This window comes from Mustela lutreola, chromosome 1 (assembly GCF_030435805.1).
Source record: "Mustela lutreola isolate mMusLut2 chromosome 1, mMusLut2.pri, whole genome shotgun sequence".
In the NCBI taxonomy this organism is placed as follows: Eukaryota; Metazoa; Chordata; class Mammalia; order Carnivora; family Mustelidae; genus Mustela; species Mustela lutreola.
This window is the reverse complement of record NC_081290.1, coordinates 56,170,432-56,191,109: the sequence shown is the minus strand read 5'-3', so window position 1 is coordinate 56,191,109 and position 20,678 is coordinate 56,170,432. Positions and strand designations below refer to the sequence as shown.

General features: G+C 37.5%; 1 protein-coding gene across 11 annotated transcripts in view; it reads right to left on the bottom strand.

Annotated features, from left to right (window-relative positions):
- Positions 1 to 20,678, bottom strand: part of LDB2 (LIM domain binding 2) — a 372,947-nt gene that overhangs the window by 83,720 nt on the left and 268,549 nt on the right. For all 11 annotated transcript variants that reach the window (XM_059165042.1, XM_059165051.1, XM_059165049.1 and 8 more), the window contains exon 3: positions 3,564 to 3,736. In XM_059165042.1, the coding sequence (XP_059021025.1) occupies positions 3,564 to 3,736 (173 nt within the window). The remainder of the gene's footprint in view (positions 1 to 3,563; positions 3,737 to 20,678) is intronic.

The following is a 20,678-nucleotide window of genomic DNA, read 5'->3' as shown; positions in this document are numbered from 1 at the left end:
TCTCAAACTAACCGGTAGCTTTTTAACCCTTTTCTTTCTCTGACTAATTGTAAAGCAATGCTGACCATGCTGTTGTAGAATACAAATGATTTTCATAGACCTGTTATGAAAGAAAATGTGCTTTTTAGGTAGAAGTGTTTACTTAGTTTTCTTGGTGTTTATGCATGAAATACTGCTTTCAAATTAACAACTGCATAAAGCTCATTGTATTTTCTGTGGAAATACTGCATATGTAAATGCATATGTATACATATAAGAAAGCAATATGGTCATTGATATTATACTAATTCAATGGGAGCTGGGATAAGGGTAGAAATGGATAAATCCTGGACTATAATGTTGCAGACAGGCTAAGAAAGGAATGATGTCAACGACCTGAATGAGCATTCATATAGGGAAAATGGCTGAGGCATTTCAGGGTACTTTCCTACAGTCATAAATAATTGTGTAATAAATTAATTGAGACCAGAGAAAACACAAAGCCATGTTTACAGAGTGATAAGAGTGTTTGGTAATGGCTGTAACTATGACATTAGTTTGTAAAATCTAAAAGTAGCCCTATGTGTACCCCAGGGAGGCTCCTCTCAGCATCTGTCAGTATTCACACCCTCAAATGTAATTCAAGGGTCTTGGATTCTGAAAACCTTGGTGATTGCTCTTCAGATTATTAAACCTTGTTTTCAATTTGATTCAAAATTGAATACAGAAAAGAAAGGCTTCATAATGTGTGTTTTAAAACTCTAATTACATATTTATCCATAATCTATAGTGTTCCTAGGATCAGGAAATTGCAAAATGTGCACTATACTCCTGAGGAATATTAAATATTACCGTTGATTAGGACTGCGGCTGATATTTGATTCATCAGTTGACCAAATTTTCATAAAAGCAACTCAGAACCACTGGGTCAAATGCTATTTGGGGAATTAGAGTGTATTGATAGTCTAAATTAGAACAATGTGATGTGCCTGTACATAATGTGCTAAAATAATTCCATGTACAGTGGGGCTCCCCTTTAAAAATAAAGCAGCAGCTTCCAGACTACATTTTTCTTTGTGCTACTGAAAGGTCATTAGCTCACTGTTTTATACTAAATACTCACATTATTTTATTACACGAAGGTGGGTTATTTTTAATTAATATAAGAACAAAAGAAAAATTGGAAGGATTCTTCGGGTACTTATCATAATCATGGGGGGGGAAGTGAAAAGAAAAAAATGAATGCTTTAGAACTTTCTAAAAATAAATGTGCATAATTAGCATCTGGACTAAGTCCACATAGCTAAGCTGCATTTCCGAGAAAGTGATATTTTTCATCACACTATGGAAATATTCATTACAAGAGTTGGGAGATGTACTGCCATGGAGTAGAGGGAGAGTTGCCCTAAATAACTGAAGTTTGGGGTGAAAGATCTGAGTTCAGGAGGAGGTTGTTCTGGTCTTCCCCATGGCCATCTGAGAGGGAAGCATTCCTGGGTGAGGAAAAACTGCAACCAAGGGAAACCTTAGCTTCTTGATTTGAGTGAAAAAAGGCACTTCATCAGAAGAATGGGATTTTTTAAAAAAATTTAAAACCCATCCTGAATATATATCATTTTATCTTCAGAGCAGTTGACTATGCTCATTTACAAAAAAGTTGTGGCCTGAAATGAAAGAAATTGAAAAAATATAAAGGACTATCTTTTATTATACATTTTACATGTATATAAAATGTTACACATGTTATTTTAAAATTAGTTATTATTATATAATTTATTATAAAATATTGTATTAGTGTGTTTATATAAAATATTTTATGCTTTATAAAAGGGATGCTGCAAAAATGCATTTTTATTTTCAATGGCTCTAGGCTTTGGAAGTAGCTTCTTCATTATAGCCATTTTATTTAATTCTCATGGATTTCTTTTTTCCCGTAAAGCATAAGAAATTGGCATGTTTTTCTTGATTACCTAAACATAATGCTAAGCCTAGACAAAAGCAAAACAAACAAATAAAAACCGAATAATGAGCTAGCAGAGAAATCCTTTCTCTGGGTCTCTAACTTCCTAACTTTTGAAATAGGTGGTGTTATCCAACTGAGATACAAGATTATTCAAATATTTTACATCTCCAAAATGAAGTGAGACATGCGCAGATTAAACCATCATCCAGGTGATCATTCCTTTCCATGTAACAAAACTCTCTTCCCAGCATGAATATCTACATACAATGGGAATGAATATTCTTTGTGCCTAATTGGCAACCTTCCTTTCCATTCAACTGTATATAAAATATTTTATATAAACACACTAATACAATATTTTATAATAAATTATATAATAAAAGGAAGAAAGAGAAAAACCCAACTTCTGCCCCACATTTAAAATGTCTATTGATAAAATTAAGATACCATGAAATCAATGACACTTGATGATTTGTTTTTGCATTTTTTCACCATTTCCTTTGCCTTTTTTTTTTTTTTTAATATATCCTCTTGAGCAACCAGGAAGATGAAGCTGCACCAACAAGATCAATGGATACTTTAAATGATAAACATTTTATTTTTATATGTGTGCATACAAAACTGTGCATAAGTAACAAACATATCTTCAGTCTTGTAATTTGGGCTTTTGCAATTAACCCTGATAATTCAAGTTCTCAACTATAAAGAGAGGATTGTCATGTGTGTTTTCAACTAAAAGAGATAGCTGCTGTCATTAATATTTCAGATTAGTTTCACACTGAGTCTTCATCACAATGCACTAACTAGTGTTCATTCAAGTAAACTTCTGTTTGTCAGATTCTCTGGCTACATATTTGTTCTTACTAATTTTGCTACTTGGGAGAGGACATAAAGGAATTTTCTGTAGTGTTCCAGACAGGTCTTTGCCTGGAAGGAGTATTCCTCCATGTTGATTGTCTGTGGATGGGAAGGGTCATAGGTGTAGAAAGTATAGAAGACATTTTCTTTCACTTCACATCCTTCAAATTGTGCCTCAAATATCATGTTACCCAGTCCTCCACCCAACACCCTCCCCTGTGTTTCTCATTTTCTCACAACCAACTTCTGACTCTACTGTGCTCACTTGCTGACTGACCAACCACAGAACTTCTCAGAATTTGGGGAAACAAATTTTAAACTCTGAATTCCCTAGTTACATATTTTTATGTTTTCATGCTCCTTAAAGATTGCAATTAGTTGAGTTGTAGTTAGTTGCCTTTTTTCCTGTTATTAACGTTTGAACTTAGCTTTAAAAAAGTATTTAATTTTAAGAGAAACAAAACACAAATACTGACCACACAACAATGGGAGAATGTTCTTTTAGATGTAGAAGATTATTTGTTTAGCAACCTGTGTCTCTTAATTTTGCGGGTCTATCATATTTGCACTGCATCACATGCACACATCTTAGAACAATGTTCACCAAGCATCTAGCCATGTCACAAACAAAAGAGATTATCTCATAGCACTGACAGTGTCTGAGATGTAAGAAATCAGCTCAAAGTTCCAGGAGAAAAGCATAATTATTGTCCTTCAGTATACCCACAGAAGCACAAGCCATGTTGCTGAGTATGTCCTGTACCTTGGTAAACATGGGCTTCCCATGCTGGGTGACCATAGCACACTGGTCGCAGTCCACTGTGATGGATGAGTTGTGGTATGACTCTTTCGAGTGTTTGAGGATGTAATACAGGTCGGTCACCCCTCCTTCAAACACAGTGCTAAAGTAACGAGGGATAAGGGTCCTGCCAATAGCTGGGAAAGAAACACAGAGAAGTAAACCATTAACAAAAGAATCCAGTGGTCCCACTCAACCCACACCATTGCCAGACATCTAACTGGATACAAATCATTTCAAGAAACCAATCATACAAGGAGGTAAATTTCTTTCTTTTGTAAACAGCCATGACCCTTCTCAGTTGCAGTTAGTGAAATAAAATCCCCAACTGTTCAGTAAAAATTTGTACATTTGTCTCTACAGATTTTGAATTAATTGAAAGTTAATAATGTAAAGGTTGGTACTTTAAAACTAACAGGAACAACAACCACAGCATCAAAAATAACAGGAACAAAAGCAATGACCATTTTGAATCTCCTAAGTATCCTCTAAATGAAGATATTTTTTAAAAAAATAAAACATCCAATCGAATCGGATTTTGCAGTGAATTGTTTATAAGCCAATCATCCAATCATGTATTATTAGTAATAGTAGTCATAATGTAAATTTTGATAATGTAATGCTTTGCAGTGTATTAAGTATTTTGGGATTCTTTCACTGAATCTTCAGAACAACTTCAAGGTAGTGGGGAACTGGAAACCAAAAGGATTATTATGTCAAAAAAAGGTCATTAGGACTGTATCAAAGTCACATGACTTATAATAAGTAGATAATTAAAGTCTCTACCTCCAAATCTGCAAACATTTACTCTTTTCAACACTGTCTCCAACTGCTTTAATGATTGAGAATCCGCATATACAAAAAGGTTCATATCTGCGTAAATACTGATTATTCTATTTGCTTCTGGAGCTGGATATCTTTCTAGAACAAAAGACCAATTTTAAGATAACTTGATACCTTCTACTTGGTCTAAATTGGTCTCTTTGATTCCATGTGTCTGCCCTGCCCCATTTTAGTTTGCATTGGTAAGTAGCTGGGTCTCTCTGATATATGATGCTTAGAAACACCTAACAAGCCCTTGCTTTAGCAGAGATTTTAAATCCTCTTAAACTGAAAATCCCAACTCATAATATCAGGAATTTTGCCTATGTGCAGATTTTGAGGCAAAGTACTAAAGCACTCTCAAGCGATGCAAGGTTTTTAACAAATCTCTTACATTCACTATATAATGCCTCCTGAAAGACAAAAATAATATTTAAGATAAATAAATTACCAAAGAGAGCTTTAGTAGGAAAGATTATACAATCTTCACTTGAATGTTTTAAAATGTTTAATTTCATTTTAAAAGAATCAATGTTAATCCATTCCATATGGATCTATATCTCTTTTGTACATGGATTTGGGGGGAAAAAAAAACTATAAAAAGAATATCCTGCCAAACTGTTTTCTGAAGTAATCTCTAAAGAATCCTGCTGTGGATGACTGGTCTCTGAATAATTTATATAGTTGTTATTGCTTTGTATTTATTGCAGTAAAATCAATCAACAAGTGTGTATTAAATATTCCAGGATTTTTGGCAATTCCATTCTAAATAATCCTCACACATACATTTTCCAAACACTGCTTAATCCTCAACAGCGCATTTTCATTTGCTAAATATGAAATTCAAACAAGAGTGATTTGAGTCCACCATGTCTTTAAACATACACACAGCTGAAATTATAAGGAAAACTTTGTTAATGTGAAAAACCTTATTGTACTTTGCTAAACAGATAAAATTAATTTAATGCATTTCAAATAGTCTAACCTAAAACTAATTTCCATAAAACAGCTCTAGTAATTTGACATTTGGGGATCTGTACTGTGGAGAATAAATACAAACCATAAAAATGTAGATGAAAATATTTCACTACAATATCCAAGGAATTGTCACATTAAAAAGGTTACTGCAAATAAACACCACTGGATTAGCCACATTATAGCTTATTCATCATGAATCCTGCACCATTTCAATTCCTTTGTAGTAATACCTACTATATATTATCATCATTTTCATTCACAGAATAAAAAAAAATTGAATAGGGATAAAGGTTGCAACTTCTTAACTTTAAACCTCAATTTTTAATTACCTCTCGAACTCCAGAAAATGTACAAACTATATAGTAAATATACTTAGAGGGAAATGTAGCTTTGCTTTATTTAGTATTTTCTAACATTCTTGAAACTGATTGTTAGGGATTCCTGAGGTTTGTGTTCAGCCCCTTTTCTTTATGGGAACAATATATTTCCCCCATGGTCTTGCGTGGAGCATCATTCACAAAACTCCATTATCCACTGTGGTAGACTGCTACCGGTGGTCCCAATGAACCAGGACAATTGCATTCACACCTTTGTGGATGTAGTCTCCTCTCCTCAAATCTGGACTGGGCTCTTGATCCATTTTAATCAATAGAATGGGACACAAGTGACCTTGTGTCAGTTTTGGGCTAAATCTTAAAAAGGCTTAGTGGGGCGCCTGGGTGGCTCAGTCATTGAGCATCTTCCTTAGGCTTAGGTCATGATCCCAGGGTCCTGGGATTGAGCCCTGCATCTGGCTTCCTGCTCTGCAGGAAGCCTGCTTCTCCCTCTCCCACTCCCCCTCTTTGTGCTCTCTCTCTCTCGCTGTGTCTCTATCAAATAAACAAATAAAATCTTAAAAAAAACAAAAAACAAAACAAAACAAAAAACAGCATAGAGAAGCTTCTACTTTGCACCCGGGTGAGAAGTCAGTGACTATGTACGAAGTTCAACTACTCTAAGACTGCTATACTGTGAGAAGCCCAACCAACTGAGGCAGTCACATGAAGACTTGAGTCTTCGGGCTGACAACCCCAGTGAGCTACCAGCAAACAGCCAGCGCCAACCTGCATGAGTGAGGTCATCTTGGAAGGGAATCCTTAAACTCCAATTAGCTGCCTCAGGCTGGTATCACGTGAAGTGGATATAAGCTGTTCCCTATAGTTTTGCCCAAATTGTAGAACAACGAGTAAATAAATTAAATGTTTGTTATTTTAGCTTATAAGTTTTAAATGTAACAATGGAAAATCACAGCACCTCTCAACCTCCTAAGCTATAAAGATGGGCAAATTAGAAACCTCTCCTGAAAGACAAAGAGGGCAGTCTTGCCATTAAAAATATATATTATAGAAACACAGGAACTTGCATAGAAAGGAAAGCAGATTAGAGAGACAGAAAGTCTTTGTGGACTGTTTTGGTACCTCTTAGGACTGAAACCCAGTTCCATCCCTTGGAGGTCCTGCTTCTGTGAGACATGTACCTCCTGCTTCTTTTGCTTAAGTGAGTTTGTGTTAGCTTTCTGTCATTTGTAAACAGATGAACCCTGTTTAATGCTGTCCCACTGCACTGGAGCATGGATGGGGTAACAAACGCTAATGTAAAAGAAAAAGGAAGTGATGAGAAAAAATTAACTATAAGAGATAGCTGAGTCTTTTTGTGCAACATCCTGTGTCAGTAGCTGTATTCATCTTCTATACCTGCTGTAACAAATTACTACAAACTTAATGGCTTAAACTCTCTTTATTGATTATCTCATAGTTCCTGACAATCTGACGTGGGTCTTGCTGAGCTAAAATCAAGGTGTCAGTAGGGCTGTGTTCTTTTCTAAAGGCTCTAGAGGAGAACATGTTTTCTTGTTTTTTTTTTTTTTTTTTTCAAAGATCTAGGAGCTGGCTGCGTTCCTTGGCTATGTCACTTTCCTACATCATCCACCTGCAATAGTGGTTGGAGTTTTCCATGTCTGCCTCCCCCTTCCACTTTTTAGGACCCTTGTGATTGCATTGGACCCACCCAAATAATCCGGATAATCTACCATCCCAAGTTAACATATTCCCAGTTGCCAAGGATTAGTACTGGATGTCTTTGGGCACCATTATTCCACAGAGTTTTTGTTCTACAAGGGAGTATATACAAAATATAACACACACATGACAAGCAGTATATAGATAATGTGCAGTGAAAGGGACAAATAACCAGAAGAAAAAACATCACTTGTGCTTGAGGAAATCACTCTATAACTCATTCATTGATTTCTTCTATAAACATTCACTGAGTTCAGACTAGGCGTAAAGCTCCTTGGTAGGTGCCAGAACCAGAAAAATAGATTTTTGTCCCTGTGTTTCACTTACTTCTAACAAGAGAGTTAGCAAATATGTAAGTATCTATAATACAATGTAATAATAGTTTAAAAAAAACCAAATTTGTGATTTTTGAACTCTTTGCCAGTTTCTTCTGAATTCCGATTTCAATGTACATCTTTAGTATTTTTGAAGCACTGAGAAGATTAAAATGTCCTTTTAATTTAGTAAATCATGCAGCCGCACTGCACAGCCTAATAGACATGACTTTAAATCAGTGAATGCTTCAGAGTTAGATATGGTGGTCCCATAACTCATCAGGCACAACAATTCTGAATCTATTCAAATTTTATAGTCATATTCATATGCTACACTTACACTTTACATTTATACTTTAATTCTTGGAATTAAAAATAATTTAAATATTGATATACCTAAATCGACATTGTACTCCCATGGAAAGGATTACATCTTCAAGTATTCTTGTATAGAGATTAAGACTACAGTAGATTATAAAAGAAATTCAATTTTTCTTACACATTTAGGTCAAAGTTCCAAAAGTTGGGAAGAAGAAATATGGTGAGCATGATACTACAAGAAGATTTTCTATGAGTGAAATATAGGAAGGTTTGATACAACATATATAATTTAACTATACTCTTACAAAAGACAAGAAAATGACAGATTAAATTATTCAGGAGCCTGAAATGTGTATAAAGAAAGTCTAAATAATACTCTACATTGTAGGTAAACATTTAGAGATAGCTAAAAATTTACTCATAGCTAATTTAGATATTAAGCTCTAAATTCCAGTTCCTTGAGAGGTTTTTATTGTTGTTCTGTTTTGTTCCCAAACTTTGACCCCATTCTCCAGAAGTTTTTGCTATTGGAGTTGATAGGCTGCTGCTTCTGGGGAGCAGTCTCTAACACATCTTTTCTCATAAGTGATACTGTGGATGTTAGGATATCTACAGGATACTTGAAGATATTAGCTAATTTCCCCCCATTTAGAAACCAAATGGTACAAACTGAGAACTCTTAACCATTGAGAAGTTATAAACTACTGTGCATCTGTTGTTTTGAGCGTTTCATCTCTATTAATCATCATGATACACTTTTTTTAAACTCTTAAGAATGTATATAGGTAGTGCACATGAAAGAGGTTATCAGTAGAAATAATCATATGGGAAAATGTTCAAACCAGAAATCAAAGGACCAAATAAAATAATAATGAAAAGATTAAAACAAAAACCTGATGAGGTTATGGTGAAACATACATACTTGAACACTTATAGGCAAATCAACATAGCAATTACTTCTCATCTTGAGACTCTCTAATTCTTTGATAGTTTGTTAGGTGTAAATACCTTTGCCAAACTGCAGTTCTAATGTGCAGATATTAAGTGCTCTGAAGTTCTCCAAGTCCTGTGAGAAAATACTGTCTAATGTTAAGACTTTCTGATTTGGGGAGATCATTTACTATTCTAAATGCCTGTAATTTTTATCTTTCAAAGACAATTCACTTAAAAAAAAAAGGAAAAGGGTTGAGGACAGTAATTAAAATGTGGAATAAGAGGATGTATTAGTATTTGTGTCACTTATGCTTGACAATTACTTAACTAATGATTTTTTTCCTCTTTGGAAAGAGAAAACCATACAACCACACATTTGTGTTTTTAATTAGGCAAAGTTTAACTATAATAAAATCATCAATTACTATAGTTTTTAAAACTTTTTTTGTAAATGTGATAAGGACAAATTGCTTATCTGAATCTACGTAGTTTCATATAGTTGTTCTAAGGCTGCAGTACCTCAGAAATCCATATGGAAATACAACTGAGATAAATAATAAACACAGAGATTCATTAAAAATAAACTTACGTGTATTCAGAAATCAGTGAATACATTATGCTAACATGTAAATGGAGATGCTCCTAGTAATGAATTAAACAATACTGGTGATTTCATTTATAGTAAAGAACCATTATAAATAGCCAAAACAAAGGAAATAAATCAGCTTGAAATTAAATAGGAGTGATAGAGGTTCAAAGCAAATTCCTTTGTTTTGAAGGGAAAGCAAGTCAAACTTTACTTTCATAAGTTGACATTTGAAATCTTTTATTAACATATCTTTTAATGCCAACACCTTTTACTTCTTTTCTCAACCAAAGCAATTTGATTTAAATATCTTCTTTCTGATTACCTCTCTTACTATTTCAAAGATTCATTCATGTAATAGATGCTTACTAAGTACCAACTATGGGCCAGACATTGTTCTAGGGGCTGGACACTAACAGCAGGTAAGTGAAGCAGCAGAAAAGACTTGGTGTGAGGGAGGGCAAGCTGGTTTAGATGAGCTGGACTGGAAGGCTGTAGTGAGGACATGTTAATGGAGATGGCTCTCTGATTCCATAGGGCCATGTGAAGATCAGGGAACAAAATGGTCCAGGCTTGGGCAGCAGCACAAGAGCAAAAGCCCTAGGACAGGAATGAGTTTGGGTTAAATAAGCTTGGTGTGTCATAGCATCAGAAAGAAGGCAGTGTGGCAGGTGCACAGTCAGGAGAATGAGATAACAGATGAGCTCAGAAAAAAAGAGGCAGGACCAGATCATGTGGAACTTTCTAGGCCATGGCAAATGGCTTGCAATTTATTCTTAGTGCAATGAGATCTCACTAGAAAGTTTTAGCCAAGGATAAGATCTGATGAACATATTCTGTTTTCTTTTTAAAATATATTTTATTTATTTATTTGAGAAGAGAGAGAGAGTGCACAAGCAGAAGCAGGGGAAGGAACAGAGGGAAATGGACAAGCAGACTCCGCTGCTGAGCTAGGAGACTCTCGCAGGTCTCAATCCCAGGACACTGAGATCATGACATGAGCCAAAGTCAGACGCTTAACCCACTGAGCCATGCAGACTCCCTATATTCTGTTTTTCTTAAATGTATTATTCACCTGCCAACAAAATCCCAAAACTCCATAAAAAATATGTGATCTTCTTAGAAATCTAAATGGTGTTTTTTTTTTTCCTCCCATTTTCTACCTACCAAACATTTTAATAACTGGACTAACACTTTAGTGGACCACCTTGTGTAGATGTTAGAGATATAATGATGACCATGGTAGACCCCATCTTGCTCTTAAGGAGCATCTGATCAAATTGTAGAAACTTACAGGTAAGCCTCATTTCATCTCATTTAATTAAGCAACTATTTCAGCATATTCAGGTAATATTGGGTTCTGATTCTGTCAGCCATACCACAGGGTATTTCTCTCAGATTTGTGATTTTCATTGTGGGCAGAACCCTTTTATTCCTTTATCCAAAGCATAGGGCAGGATCTGTGGTCCAGCCAAGGAGTCAACTTCCTTTGGGCCATGCTCTAGTTACTAATGCCCTACGGGTACAAGGTCAATAATGTGATAGAGTTAAGATCTAAACTAAAGGATGAATAGACATCAATCAGGCAAAGGGGGCCAAGGGAATAGCATGCACTAAGGAGCATCACACATTTACTATGATTTAGACCACTGCCTGGACGAGATATTATATATTTGTACCTAGACAGTCTTGTCTGGATGAGCTCCTTTACATAGACTTGTCTCACTTTTCCCAAGACAGTACACTATTCTTTTAGTTATCCAAACTTCAGCATGCAGTTTACATCTGATAGATTTTTTCTGTCCTCTGTATATTTTTATTTCAACACTTTCATAACAATATTATCTTCTTCAAGACCAACCTTATGAAAATTTTGTCAAATTCTCCCTTCTCCCTGACTCCAAGGTTGGAAAGAGGTTAATTTAAATTCAATTTGATTTACTAAGAAAAAGTTGGCATCTTTAAAATACCCAGTCTTCCCACAAAGGAACATGAAATGTTTATCCATTTAAGTCTATAACTCTACTAGAAAATAATTCTATAGTTTGGTATATACAAATAGCTAACATTTCTTGTTAAGATAATTCTTAAATATTTTAGTTATACTGAATGGATCATGCAACCTTTTCATTATATTTCTATTTGCAACACACACACTTATTAGAATGGTCTTATTAATTTTAATAGTTTTTTGGAAGAATTTTGCAAGTTTTCTAGGTGAAGAAATCTCTCATTCCCAAATATGGATAGTTTTGTTCCTTTCTTTTTTTCCCCAATAGATTTATATCATTACTTTCTAATCTTTTTTTTTTAAGATTTTATTTATTTTTTTGACAGAGAGAGAGAGATCACAAGTAAGCAGAGAGGCAGGCAGAGAGAGAGGGAAACAGGCTCCCTGTCGAGCAAAGAACCTGATGCGGGGCTCGATCCCGGGACCCTGAGATCATGACCTCAGCCGAAGGCAGAGGCTTCAACCACTGAGCCACCCAGGTGCCCCTACTTTCTAATTTTAATGCAATGGTTAGAAGAGAATTTCTAAGAAGTATTAAATAGTGAATGAAGTAGTAGATTTTCTTTTTTTTTTTTCTCCTGAATTTTTTAGGAAACACCTCTAGGATTAGTGGAAGTACTATACACTGATTTGAAATCAGATCACATTACTTATAATGGAAAAAAAATCAAATTATTCTTCCAATCTTTGTTTTTATGATTTTCTTCTTTTTTATACTGATGGATGTTTAATTTGATCAAATGCTTTCTCAGCTACTACTGAATTGGTGGTCTAATTTCCCTCAGAAAGCTATCTATTAATATATTTTCAGTTATTGAATGATGTTTTTACTCAGTATAAAGCTTGCTCTCTTGTGCACACATATCCACATATATTTTTGTATTAACTTTTGCATAAATTCAACTTATGGATTCACTCATTCCTTTAACAAATATCCATGCAAATGGTGCTTTCTATAAGGCATTATCTTGTAGCTATAAAATTGGAATGTTAGAGCCATGAAGACCTCAAGTGTAGTCCGGTGATTCCCAGTAGCATTTTTTAATTCCAATGGGCTTCTGAATATTTTAAAATGTACCCTTAGATAGTTCCATATTTCAAAAATACCATTAAAACAAAGACTATGCCTTGCATGTTTCTCTGATTTGAGTAGGAATGAACTCAACTCATGGTGATACTGATTAGCTCCTGATTAGTGATTATGAATAGCACTTAATGTATGTGGAAAAAATATAATACAAAATACTAACAATTATTTAATAAAGGTAATTAGGTTATCCATAATTATATTCCATACCCTCATTTTACTGCAGAGGAATGTGATAGGGAGAGAGGTAAAGCCACATAGCTACATGATCCAGGGTGGGGTAAAGTAGAATGCTTATTGTAATCAACCAACACTGGTTTTATTTTTATGCCTGAGTTTAATTTTTATTAATTTTCAAATTACATAAGTGATACACATGCAAAAATTAGCACATCACTGTTGCAGAAACTCACTGTTTACTAGATCTGCTACGTTTGTCAAGGCATAGAGCCAGTCTTCGCTTTCTAAACTCCCTTTCTGTTGGGCGATGCCTAGTAATCAATGTCCAATGGATATTTTCATTGTTATATTCTTTTCAACCAAGTAGACATCGAGAGGGAAAATTTAACGTCCAGACATAACAAGTAAAATCATTCTGTGTGTAATTGGCACACTCTTCCCCACCTCTGACGATCAGATGCTGCAGACTCAGCAAGGGATCCATGCAACCTCCTGGATAGACAAGCCAGAAGATGAGAGGAGCTATGGGTCCCTGAATTGCTACCAGAAAGACAGCTGCTTCATATTGGGAAGACCCATCTGGGTTTTTCTATTGCGTTAAGCCACTGAAATTTCAAGATTTATTTGACTAAGTTGCTAGGGTTAACTAATACAATTGCTAATAAGTCCAAAGTTTCCGTGAGCAGCCTGTACCCATCAATGTCAGTGCCTTCACTCCTTCCTAGGTTACCTTTGTTATTAGTATGTTACGTAGCCTTCTAGATTTTTAAATCATACACTTATCTCTATATATATGTTCCCATAGAAAAGACATCATTTTTTGTGAGTGCTTTTTGTCATGTTTTACATAGAAGCTATCATAATAAATGCATCCATAAGGAACTTTTTGTTTCTCATTCAGTGATATATATTTTTGAGCTCTAACGTTAATTCATTGATTTTAAACACTGCATCGTATTCCAGAGTACAACTCTTTCCCAGGTTATTTAGACATTCGCTTGGTGAGAGACACAGGGATTATTTTTTCAACCCTTTTTAAAAGGGTAGATGATGGAAAGGGAAAAAGATATACATACATATTTGTGTGTATATATAATCACATACAGATATACATATATACATACATATATTCATATATGTTCATATTTCATTTAATCAGCTACCAGCAATCACCCTTCTAAGTGCTGTGACCAGTTGACCCTGATAGTAATACATGTTTTACTCACAACTTCACCAGCACTGAATATTGTGAAGTTTTACTTTTTTTTTTTGCCATTCAGGTTACAAAGCATGTCCCTTACAAATGGACAGCGGCAGTCCTCAAGTCCTCAAAGCTTTATCCACACGTCGATGGTAAAATTAAGTAGTTTATCCAGTTCGTGTGGTTATTATTCTGGATGAATCATCCACATCTGATGTTTTCAGATGGCTTGCAGTTGTTTTTGTTTGTTTGTTTGTTTTAAATTTTTCACTCCAAACCCATTCATTTAGCTAAAGGAAAAAATTGGCTCCAGGAAAGAAAAGTGAGAAAGATTCCATTCTTTGATTTTTTTAAAGGTGCCAAACGTCAACAATTCTTATGAAATTATTTCAACATGATTTATTGGGCTTTCTCAAACTTAAACCCACAGGGACACCACAAGTCATTCCATTTTTGTGTTTTAATATCAGCACAATTCAGTGAAGTTAGAGAAATGTTGCCGGAGAAATAGACAAATGTGTGTGATTCCAAACTTAATAGAAAGCAGAGCTTGGCAACCTTTAGCAACAAATGCCAAGAGATGATTTCTTCCCTGTAGAGAGAAGCGGACTTGGGTAGAATGGGGCCTTCCCCCTGGGCTGGATATTGCACAAGATGTTCTCTCTAAGGTGTTAAGTGGTCACCAAAATAGAAGCTAATAAAATATAACCTTTTAGAGTGGATTTGTGAAGTCAAGGGAAAGGTTTGCAGAATTAAAATAACAAATTGGCTGTCTTCACCACCTTTCTTTTATTCCACTTCAATCCCACCTACTTCCACAATGTTTCCTGCATTGGGCTTCTCAAAACCTTTGCCCCTGAAGCATCCTGTGCCTCACAGGTCCTAGATTCCCCTTTTCTGCTTCATCCTATGTCCTAGGCCTCCTCCTGCCTCGTCTCCAGCACCGTGTCTTCTGGCTGAGCAAGCAATTACAAACTTGGATGCCACAGTGAAACTTCTGGATTTATCTACTGGCTGTGCTGTGTTATTCACTGGGTGACCTTGGACAAATGATTTATGCTCTTTTACATCCTAGTTTCTTCATGTGTCAAACGGGAATAGACAAGTCACTAGTTCAGTGAGCTGCTAAAAGTACTCATAACACAATCGTGTGTGTTCTGGGTTGAGCACAGAGTCCGACTCTGCTAAGCACGACTAAGTCATCACCCCACACCACTTTTCTCAGCATAGTCCATGAGAGTTACCCCGCTGCACTGGAATCCTCAATGCATTGTCTTTCCTCCAGTGACTGCAGTTCCCTGAAGGCAGGGAACACTCCCTGATCATTTCAGTACCACAGCACATTCATGATGTAAATAGCTACTTAAGAGATGTTTGGCACATGGATGAATGTGGACTTGGCATGTCTATTGAGACAGTCTGCCAAACTCAATCTGGTTCTGTGCACATGAGGGTTTCTAACGCAGAGGCAAAGCCACTTTCAAAGTTTAGGGCCAGAGAATCAAAATCACAAGAAGGAGAAAATAAGGTTTTAGGGCCCCGTATCTGGAGTGTTCACATCTGAATGCTCAAATCCTGATAATTAAAGAGTAGAGACTAATCATTTTGAAAGATTTGTTTTGGGATTAAGGTTAATTTTGTGTTTTGCAGGTGAAAAAAAAAAAAGCGTCCTATCTGAGGAGACTAGTTAGTTTGAAGGGGCTTCTCCCTTATTTTGTGTGTAGAATTCATAAACATTTGAAGTTAATAAAAAAAAAATAGATGCTTTTCTAAAAAAAAGAGAGAGAAGGGAAGGAAGGGAGGAAGGAAGAGAGAGAGAGAAAGGAAGAAAAGAAAGGAAGGAAGGAGGAGAGAAAGAAAGGAAGGAAGGAAGGAAGGAAGGAAGGAAGGAAGGAAGGAAGGAAGAGAAAGGAGAAAGGGAGAGAGAGAGACTGACTCCATAGGCACACCAAGTCAGCATTCCAGGGGCACTTTACAGGGAAGTAAAAATCCTTGGAAATGAGAAGTAGTAAAAGAGGGTCAGCTTCACATTCCACAGAAGTCCACCAGGGGCTGTGCTTCTGACCCTCAGATTGTGTCTACAAGAAAAGGAACAACCATTCTGACAGTGAATTAAATGTTCCATAGTCTTTCTGGCAGCAGGACTTAACAGCCAAAACGCACCCACCCAAGTTTGATAAAACTGCATGGGCGCCAGCTGTTGGAGTTTCACATGCTGTGTGCAGATTTTCAGAAAAGTGTAGGACTCAAGCAAGAGAAGGAAGCCCCTGGGCATTCTGTGGGTTCTGGAATGGGTCTGGTTTGCCCAAGACTTGGCACCAGCCTAGTTCTCAGTGCTTACCCACACTGGTCACATTCCTCGTGGGTCAAACAACATCAAGAACTCCCATCCGAATCCACCACTGTGTGACAGTCCCTTCCCTGAAACTCCCTTTATCTCCTTTCAATGAGAGGGCTGTGGCTCCATTACCTAAGATGAAATGATACTTATGTCCTCTGTCTGCACTCCATTGCCTTTGGGAGGAAAGGTGACCCTCTTTCCAGGAGATAAGTAGCACCGTATTATCTACTGGACCATGTGCCCCAGAGGCGGGATCCCTGCATCTGCACAGGCATGGCTCTGGCTTCTCTCTGGCTCTCTACTTTCTCTTCTGTCACTATTAAGAACTGATAAAAAGGTCCAGGCATCCTTCTGGCTTTGCTCTTCCCAGATCTTACCAGGCCTGACCTCCTCCCAGGAGAGGACCAGGGGTCAAGAGCGTAGAGCTGGAGCCACTCCCACCTAGACCTGAATCTGAGCTCTGACCCATAGCCACTGTGGGACTTTGGGCAAATAGCTTAATTACTCTGGTCTCAGGTTTCTCTTTCGTCAAATGAGGATGAAAACTGTCAGACTCAGGGAGGTCATACAGAGCACCTAGAGTCATCCACAAAATGCTCTCACCTCTGGCTAAGCTCCATCCCAATACCCTAATTAATTTTTCTTCATAATAATCACCATTACTCATGTGATGTTATTTTGGTATGTTACCTGCTCCTTCGCAAGAATTTAAGCTCAAAGAAGTAGGCTTGCTTACTCCTGGCTATATTCTCGGAACCAAGAGTGATGTGAAGGATGTAGTAGGCACTTAGCAAATAGTTATTGGCAGACTGGGCTTTGCATGGGTGCACATTAAGCAATGGATAGTAGTTATTTTATCCTCATTATTATTATTAACTTGCCATAAGAATCAAATATCATGGAACATACCTTTGTATTGAGTGCATGCTCAATACATAGTGAATAAAATCTAGAAAGAGAAGAAGATAGCATGGGAGACAGAAGACCAATAGAAGGAAGGAGAGAAGGGCAGGCCTGATCCCAAACAGAGGTGCAGGGAGAAGAGCCAACTTCATGTACGGGGAGTTATTGAGGGGAAAATGGTGGGCAGTGTTGGGAAGGGAGGAGATGGGTCAGGGCTACAGGATTCCTTGGCCAAGCTCCTATGCATGAGTGCAGCTGCTGGGTCAGGGGACAAGGCCACCAGAAATCATTCAGTGAGCAACTTGCTTCCACATTGGAGCTGTGTGGTGGGTGCTCTTGGGATTTGGAGGCATCTCCTACGTCAGAGATGGTGCCTTTGCTATTTCCCACGGCTGGGAAATCAGGAATACAGACCTTTCTGCCTGCTTAAGTCAAAGACTTCCCTGTAAATGAGGTGACTCTGCTCTCTTCCACTTCCTTACTCACTAGGTGGTTAGAGAGGAATCAACCTGGAGTAGTGCAAGAAACACAGGCTTTGGAATCAGAAAAACAGGGCCGAATCCCACTTCTGCTGTTACAGGGAGTCATGGTTTAGTTAATGGGAATGGATCCACTTGTCCTTTTTATCAATAACCTCCCGCCCCCATATAACTATGCATGTATTATGTACCCAGGTGGCTGGCCACATGCTAGTTCCATGGGGATAATAATCATTTCTTTCTAGATGACCTTGAGGATACACTGACCTTGAGAAAAAGTACACTGAGTGTCAGTCAAACTCCTAGGACACAGTTCTGCTCAATAGATGACCAGCTGGGGATGCACAGTTAAGGTATTGCATGCACCAAGTATCAATAACTGCTTACTGAGGTGGAGAACAAAGATTAAAATACAGACACCACATCAAGGGTCATGGAAATCTTGTCTACACTCCACCATCTATACACCAGAAACCAAGATGATTCTAAACATTTTCAAAAAGGAATTTGCAAGATGGCGGCTAGAAGATGTACAGATGTTAGCACATGGTCCACATACCATGCTGTCTTCCTTTCCAGCAAAGCCAGGACTAATTCCACTTACTAGTCCAAGATTCCAAACATTAAAAACAGCAGGGCAGGTTGACCTCGGTACATTGCACCTGCCTTTCTCTTACTGTCTTCTCAAACCTTTGGAATTTGTATGGATTCTTTTTGTTTGCATTTGGATGACTGCTAGTACATACCTGGGCACTTTAACATCTCTTCAAAATGTTTCTCCCTCCATTTCGCTCTCCCGTCCCTCTTTTTCCTTGCCCCCAGGGCCTTTGTTATCAGAATTTCACCCCCTCCTCAGAGGGAACATTTTAGCAGCATAGGTTTATGGCTACCGTAAAGAAGAAAGTTTGAAAGGCAAAGCCGGAGACGTGATCCCCAGCTTTATAACAAACTCCTGTCAAAACATAACAAACCACGGCCAGACATGAGCCGCAGTGACAGAATGCAAGACCATAAAGATGATGGAGATCAGACGGGACAGGCACTTTATAGAAACAAACACCTTCCTTGCAAACAGATAGAGCGAGCCTAGCACTGAAAACCCTTCCTGAGGGGGGGAAAAAAATGGTCGGAAGAAATAAGGACAAAAACATAAAATTCAAATGACAACCCAGCCCAAGGAGATAAACCCAAGGCAGACAAAGAATCCAATTTTACTAAATCAAGCCGACATCGCCTCCTGACTTTAATTGACCTCAGTAAGCTGGATCCTGAACAAACATAAAATTAAGAAGTGTGTAGCATCCAGTGGAGAAATGGGCCATCAGTTTGGAGGTGTTTGAAATTTCACTTTCTCAGGACACCCTTGGTTCTGTATAGGAAATGTGAAATCATCCATTTCACTGGTAGTAGCCAGAGTGACTGGCAGGAGGTCAGAGATTCCATTTCCTAAGAGTACCACATGGATGATTCCAGATCTGAGTTCTGGATCCTGCAAAATATCCAAACAACTATTCAGGTTTCTATGTTGTTGTCATTATTGGGAAAAAGTAAGCACAGGAAGAGGAAATGGGACTAACGTATATAGCTTATCAAGATGCCAAGGAAAACTTTGTGTTCTACTACACTGGAAGCATGACAGATAAAGGAAGCCTCACACTGGTCTCTATTTTCTGGAGCCCCTTACTTACTAAGGGTCATACGTTTTGAAAACTCTCCCATGATCTCTTTGGCTTTCTTTTGGCGGACGTTCTTTCTGATTCTTCTTCCTTCCTTTCTTTCTTTCTGGATAACTTCTACCCTTATTCAACTCCCAACTTGGGAAGTACTTCTTCTCAGGAGCCTTCTCTGATCTCCACAGGCCATGCTGGTTAGGTATATCTCCTGCAAATTCCATGGACAACTTACATTCTCTGTTATAGGATTTATCACATTACAGTTGTTCTCAACAGACTACACCTGGGAGCATGTGGGGCTAAAGTTCCCCAGGTCTTATTCCCAAAAGCATCCTCTTTGGTAGGACTGGGATTAGGCCGAGGTCTGGAAGTTGTAACAAGTACCCCAGGTGCTTTAAATGTCAGTGACTCCCAGACCATATTCAGAGACACTCTGCCTGAATTGAATTATCTCTTTGTACTCTTAGCATGTTGGTTCCATGAGAAGAGATGCTATATGTACCCATAGGACTTATGAGAGCACCCAGCACCAATATATACCCCCATATACATGTATGTTTGTGTATGGGTGTGCATATATGTTTAAGTATATACATACATGTACACACTCATACAGTTCAATGAATGTGACATGATGTTGTGTTTGTATATTCTAGTTTGTTCTGTTCAACAGGTTTGAAAATGACCATGGCATAAAGTACTGGAGTGCAGTCTCTCATCAGCTCTGGTTATCATGGACTCACCGATAATGGGTTACCAAGAGAATGGATAGGGCAAAAACTCCCACTTACTGTTATTAACAACTAGGTAACATGCTAGTCACCTCGATGCTGCCAGAAACTCTGTCAGCTTTACCCAGCCAATTACTCCAAAATGTAGACTCTGACCAAGCAAGCTCGGTACCGAGTGGGAGCCTCCACTTGTGGCACTTCCTCCAAGAGGAATTTAATTTAATTTCCAACAACCAAGACCGCAGTGGGCCCGAGTGGCTAGATAATTGTTGGAAACAGACCTGAAAGGTGAAGTCTCTTTTCTAACATCCCCAAACTGTTCTATTTCTGAGACTACCCACACTCCACTTAACATGTTAAAATACAATTGAGTGCTGAGCTTTACCCAAGGTTCATTATAGTGGGGACTTTGCATGATGAATTTGTTGGAGATGAGGGATTTGCAGTAATCCAAGAAGGTAA